The sequence below is a fragment of the Oncorhynchus mykiss genome, chromosome 18, assembly GCF_013265735.2.
Source record: "Oncorhynchus mykiss isolate Arlee chromosome 18, USDA_OmykA_1.1, whole genome shotgun sequence".
Lineage (NCBI taxonomy): Eukaryota > Metazoa > Chordata > Actinopteri > Salmoniformes > Salmonidae > Oncorhynchus > Oncorhynchus mykiss.
Window position 1 is genome coordinate 58,953,462 of NC_048582.1, and position 6,848 is coordinate 58,960,309.

At 40.4% G+C, this 6,848-nt stretch overlaps 1 protein-coding gene across 1 annotated transcript; it reads left to right on the forward strand.

The window, feature by feature from the left end:
- The first annotated feature begins 3,675 nt into the window (after positions 1-3,675).
- On the forward strand, positions 3,676-6,210 carry dlx5a (distal-less homeobox 5a). Its single transcript, XM_021572630.2, has 3 exons — positions 3,676-4,211; positions 4,638-4,822; positions 5,118-6,210. The coding sequence occupies exons 1-3, from the start codon at positions 3,848-3,850 to the stop codon at positions 5,427-5,429; spliced, it is 861 nt and encodes a 286-aa protein (XP_021428305.1). The 5' UTR covers positions 3,676-3,847; the 3' UTR covers positions 5,430-6,210.
- The last annotated feature ends 638 nt before the right edge of the window (positions 6,211-6,848 follow it).

Consider the following 6,848-nt stretch of genomic DNA (forward strand, 5'->3'; position numbering starts at 1 on the left):
AGTTTGTATGATGGCAATTTGCATATACTCCAGAATGTTATGAAGAGTGATCAGGTTAATTGCAATTATTTGCAAAGTACCTTTTTGCCATGCAATTGAATCCCCAAAAAACATTTCCACTGCATTTCAGCCCTGCCACAAAAGGACGAGCTGACATCATGTCAGTGATTCTCTTGTTAACACAGGTGTGAGTGTTGACTAGGACAAGGCTGGAGATCACTCTGTCATGCTGATTGAGTTCAAATAACAGACTGGAAGCTTCAAAAGGAGGGTGGTGATTTGAATCATTGTTCTTCCTCTGTCAACCACGGTTACCTGCAAGGAAACACTTGCCATCATCATTGCGTTGCACAAAAAGGGCTTCACAGGCAAGGATATTGCTGCCAGTAAGATTGCACCTAAATCAACCATTTATCGGATCATCAAGAACTTCAAGGAGAGCGGTTAAATTGTTGTGAAGAAGGATTCAGGGCGCCCCAGAAAGTCCAGCAATCGCCAGGACCATCTCCTAAAGTTGATTCAGCTGCTGGATCAGGGCACCACCAGTACAGAGCTTGCTCAGGAATGGCAGCAGGCAGGTGTGAGTGCATCTGCACGCACAGTGAGGTGAAGACTTTTGGACAACAGTAGATAGATACACTAGATAGATAGATACACTAGGTACAGTAGGTAGATACAATAGGTTTAGTAAGTAGGTACAGCCGGTACACTAGGTACAGTAGGTTAAGTAGGCACAGTAGGGGAAAGTAGGTAGATACATTTGGTACAGGATATGCAGTAGATACAGTAGGTACAGTAAGTAGATAGTAGGTGAAGTAGATGCAGTAGGTAGGGTGGGTAGGTACGGTAGGTAGATACAATTGGTAGGTACAGTGGGTAGATACAGTAGGTACATTAGTTTAAGTAGGTACGGTAAGGAATGTAGGTAGATACAGTAGGTACAGTAGATACAGTACATAGATACAGTAGGTGAAGTAGATACAGTAGGTACAGTAGATGCAGTAGGTTAAGTAGATACAGTATGTTAAGTAGATACAGTTGGTACAGTAGGGGAGGTAGATACAGTAGATGTAGTACGTACAGTAGATACAGTAGGTACAGTAGGATGCTAAAGTAGGTAGATACAGTAGGTGAGTAGGTACAGTAGATGTAGTAGGTAAAGTAGACACAGTAGGTAGATAAAGTAGGAAGGTACAGTAGATACAGTAGGTAGATAAAGTAGGTACAGTAGGTGCGGTAGATACAGTAGGTAGCTAAAGTAGTTAGATACAGTAGATTCAGTAGGTAAAGTAGGTTGTATTGCAATAATTTATAATGTCAAAATATTTTCGTTTATATAACCAAATATGGAGTGTCGTTGAGCAACTATCTTCATTTACTGCCATCTAGCCCGGTATGTACTTCCAAAAAAATGTTCAAGCAACTGAAAAAATATATTGTTTGGAAATAATGTGCATTTTTTTGCATGCTCCAAATCCGCTTCTTCAAAAAGATCACTCTAAAAACGTAATTCAAAAAATGTTTGTAGTTCTGTCCTTGAGCTGTTCTTGCCTATTAATGTTCTGTATTATGTAATGTTTCATGTTTTGTGTGGACCCCAGGAAGAGTAGGTGCTGCTTTTGCAACAGCTAGTGGGGATCCTAATAAAATACCAAATACCAAAAATACCCTATATGGTCTACTTAATCTACTTACAAAAAATAATATATATTATTGCAATATTATTACGCTCCGTGTAGCGTGTGTGAAACAACAGGTTGACATCACATTCATACACTGTTGTAAGCGATAAAATCAATGATGTTTCGGGATACTGTACTGCTGCTGGATCAGCCGACCTGTGGGTGGCAGTAATGAGTGGTTTTATTGGAGGTGCCTAAGAGGTGGATTTGGGAATGCACAACAATACAGATTATTTCCAGACAATTTCTTCGGTTGTTTGTGAATTTTTATTTAGACCTATTTTGGAAGTACATACTAGACGTGACCGCAGAACATTAATATCGTTGCTCAGCGAAACTCCATATGTGGTGGGCAACTAATCTATTTTGACATTATAATGCTTGCAAAGCTGTCTAATGGGAAAATGATTTGCAAACTGGCATCGAGAAGAGACTTGTCATATGCATCTTTCTCCTCCTCTGCCCAGATTCTGGTTCGACTAACATGCTATACTGAGTTTATGGACCCAGCCAACTCCCTATTAAAAATGTACTTCCACTTGAATTCCGCTTGTAGGTCGACCTGAAATAGGAAAGATGTGGCCAGAGGTTAGAGAGGCAGACCAGTATCCGGACCAAACTCGGAACTGCTGAGGGCTGCTGTGTCCGATCCTGGGAACCATCTCCTGCCATTGTGCCCTTGAGCAAGTCACTTTACCCCTAAAAACTGCTCTCGATCCAGGAGTGCTGCTACCTGGTGGCTAACCCTGTGCCTCTCCAAGTGTGTGTGTATTTGTTGGGGTAGAGATAGACGCATTTCTGTTTCTCACAAAAGTTATTCTAGTCTATTCAGAGGACTCATCCCATTCACTTCTTAGGTAATATGCACAAAATAATTAAATCGTTAGACTATACCTCATGGTAATATAGGCCTAGAGGTATCCAATGAATAGACCTATAACAATTAAATAAACCTTCATTATTTTGGATTGATTGATTACTTACGGTATGCAACAATAGCCTACCTACACTTTAAGTATCCGGCTACAAATTATATCCGGCCCCCACATTGATAGGAATGAATGTCTTGTTGCGTGTGGCGGTGCTGATTCTACTGCAAGCATCAAGGGAATCGTACATTCCCTCATTCACCACAGAGCGGCGCCATTTTACCACAATACGCGCGTTGTTCAAGTGCGTGCACCATCCACAAACCCTACAGAGCTTAGTCGTTTTATTAAGTAAATGCATGTTGTATTGTTTCAATGCGTTTTGGTGAGGTTTAACGTGCCTGTTGTTGACGAACAAATCATCGAGTTTAATAAAGTACTTTCCATAGAGTTTCACCGTGGTAAGAGACGTGTCTAATAATGAATTTGATGCAGAAATGTTAATCGTTATGATGTAGACCTTGCTGTAATTTTAAAATGAACATAGGCCTACAAATGAATGATCTAAGGACTCTTCTGAACATATATATTTTATACATTGGACATATAGGCCTGTCGACTCACAATATGGAGTAAAAACAAACAAAAACACTTTGTTTTATGGCACATGTGAGTGACTGGTTATTTATTTATAAATATGCTAGTAAAACAGAAATCTAGTTTGATATTTTCGTTGCATTACCTGCATTTTATTTGGAGGCAATCGAAACAGTTTCATTTCTGAATGTGCATTAAGTCCAATCAACATTAAGATAAATACTGTAGTCATTTCTTTATTTTGTTTCGTTTGTCAAAGGCAGATAATACAACCAACAGTCGTAATGTTTTAATACTGAAGCTCATGATAGACTAATATATCCATGTGGACGTTTTGGAAACTATAATTTCCCCCCCCTAAATTGTCCACCGATGACATGACACACAGTTTAATTGCCCATTTTGATTGATAGTAAAAACACAACAAAGTATAGCTTGAGTCGTATATCGCCTATGGCAAACTGGTCGAGCGAGTTGGGGTGTATGCTGCCTGCTCGCCTTGGCCAATGGAACCAGATCCTCCCTGCAGTGCGTAAGAGCGCAATTTAGGATTTAACCAGGTCTTTGCTGTGGAGCTGGCAGCAGTTCGAGAGAGCCCGTCGGCGAAAGCACACATCACACAATGCAAGTGTAGTCTTCACTCAGTCTTCATACGTCTCAGTGGAAACAGACTTCCCTTTAACGTTGCTGCTTCGCACTATGACTGGAGTATTCGACCGAAGGATTCCGAGTATCAAACCTGCCGACTTCCAGAACCCTTTTCAGCTTTCCACCACAATGCATCACCCGTCTCAGGAATCTCCTACGCTGCCCGAGTCTACGGCCACGGATTCTGGCTACTACAGCCCTGCTGGAGCAGTGCACCATGGCTATTGTTCGCCTAACTCCACCTCATATGGGAAACCGCTCAATGCCTATCAGTACCAGTACCACGGCGTAAACGGATCTGCGGGAAATTACCCTGCAAAAACATACCCAGACTACAGCGCATACACAGCCTCTGCTTACCACCAATATGCTGGAACTTATAGCAGAGTACAACCACAACCATTAAGTCCGCAAGGTAATTAGCCTACATTATTATTCTTGTTGTTGTTGTTGTTGTTATTATTTAATCAAGTGTGTGCTTTGTTCGAGCTCTCACACTATTGTTTACATGCGAATAGCCTATTTCAAGCAAAGATATTTTCCTTCATGGGAACATTTTTGAAATTAAATTGGTAAAGGGGCACACATTTTTCTGAAAAGTAATTCTGTAAAAATGACAAACTTTTCCTTTACCGGTTAGACTATTTGCTATACGCATTTGCTTGTCTATACATCGACAGAGAGCCCTCCCTAAGAGACATTTGTCCACGGGATGTCCTTTTGATTTGATCTCTCTGAAATAGATGGTATAACCAGGAAATATGACTGCATTATGTAAATACTTTATACTGAGTTCGTTTATACACCACATATAAAGTAATTTCTTTCTTTCTTTCTTTAGAAAAAGAGGTAGCAGAACCTGAAGTGAGGATGGTAAACGGAAAGCCCAAGAAAATCAGAAAACCAAGAACAATCTACTCCAGTTTTCAGCTCGCCGCCCTGCAGCGGAGATTTCAGAACACACAGTACCTCGCGCTGCCTGAGAGAGCAGAGCTTGCGGCTTCGTTGGGACTCACGCAAACGCAGGTAAATAGCTTACTATTCTTCAACTTTATTGTCTGTTCAAAGTTGCATTCTATTTTGTTTATTTTTTAAAATCAAAATTATCACTTGTTCTATGTTGTTATCCTTCACTGGAATTGTCCGTTCAAAATTGCATTACGTTTACAATATACATTTCATGCGTAATGTGTGCGTAATTAACGAAAACACATCGCCCCAATGCTTACATCATATGAATACTTTAGTATTATGGAATTTGTGGGTTTTAATATGCTTTTATTTATGAACTCGTTTTAACATCGTTCTCATCCATCCCCAGGTCAAAATATGGTTCCAGAACAAAAGGTCGAAACTGAAGAAAATCATGAAGAATGGCGAACTCCCACCGGAACACAGCCCGAGCTCCAGCGATCCCATGGCTTGCAACTCTCCTCATTCACCCGCCGTCTGGGACACGCAGGGCCCGTCCAGGCCTCACAGCCACCAGGCACAGAACAACAACTCCGCGGCATCAACCTTTTTGGAAAACTCCGCCTCTTGGTACTCCGCGGCTGGTTCCATGAATTCTCACCTCCAGACCCCCAACTCGATACAGCACTCTTTGGTTCTCGGATCGGGGACGTTATACTGAAACCCAGTTCAACAAATATTTCATTGTATGGGACTCGTGTTTAAAAGATTCAGAGGAATATGCAATGTATTGATGACAGTCATAGAAGAACGTGTATAATGTGTAAATGTGTGCATGTAATTTATTGCATTTTGGAAGACTAATTAAACGTTTTAAATGGACAATGGAACCCAGACACTTTCAATGGCGCCCTCCTGAATTAACACTTTAAGGCAATTGTTTTGCTGATACCCACAAATCCCTCATAATTACTGATATAGCATGTAGGCCTAGATAGGCTATTCGCACTGAATATCAAGGACTCCATAACATAACAACATAAGCCTACTTTCTGTGAGACACTTTAAATCCATGTACAGCTCAAACTCGAGTTTAATTGCCTGGACTGCCTGTGTGCCCATATTTGGTCAGTGGTGCAAAGTAGTGATTCACTTTAAATAATAATTTGGCCACACATCTATCAACAAGGAGATGGGTCTAATGACCTTGGGCTAAACAGTTAGGCTGTTTCATTTTCAACAACCACGGAATTCTCAGGGGGAGTTACCTTCAGGTATCTCAAAAGATTAGGCTAGATTTATTTCGTGTCATGTCAAGTTATTCATTTGAAAACTACAACCTGTTTTATGGTTATGTGCATATAAACATGCCCATAGTAAATAGTTTTCAGCGGATCCATAACCGACTAAACAGAACCTATATCGAAGAGATCATTGAGTGTATAATAATTAACATTTTTGAAGAGTGTGTTTTGAATTACAATTGAATTTGGAATGATTGATTGCAGGTATCATGTCGTATTCATCGTTTTGAAATATTTATTTCTGAAAGACAAATACCCAAGGAATGGCATTATATTGTTAACTCTATTAAACAGTCATAAGAAAACATATAATTTAGTTTTTTCTTGTTGTTCGTGTAAACCAAACAATGAAATGTTGTGAAGATACACACAACATTGATTATATTTTCTTCCAGGTTAATTCTAGTTTTAGGTTTATGTTAAGACAAACAAATCAAATAGATTAGGTCGTATTATTATTAGGCTATTATTATTAATTCAATCGTGTTAGAGTGAAGCACATTTCAGTCTTGTGTTTTGGAGTTGCATCTGGATTCTGAACTTCCCCAAAGAATATGGGTGTCGGTCTGGCAGACAGTCTGCAGCAGTGCTCTCTTTGTGTCCCCTACAATTAGCTGCTTTGAATGGCAGAGAGGAGGCGAAGGGGCGGCATGTAGATCTGAGACAATCCGCATTCCTGTGGGGGCAGATCGGCTCCAGAGCTCTGCCACTCCCGCGGCCACAGCCCACCTCCGTCAGACGTTCCGGGTAAAATAAAATCTTCAGCATTTGAACATATCATTAGGCCTACTACCAGTGTTGCCACTGCAAACCACTAAACAAATAGGCCTACTGCG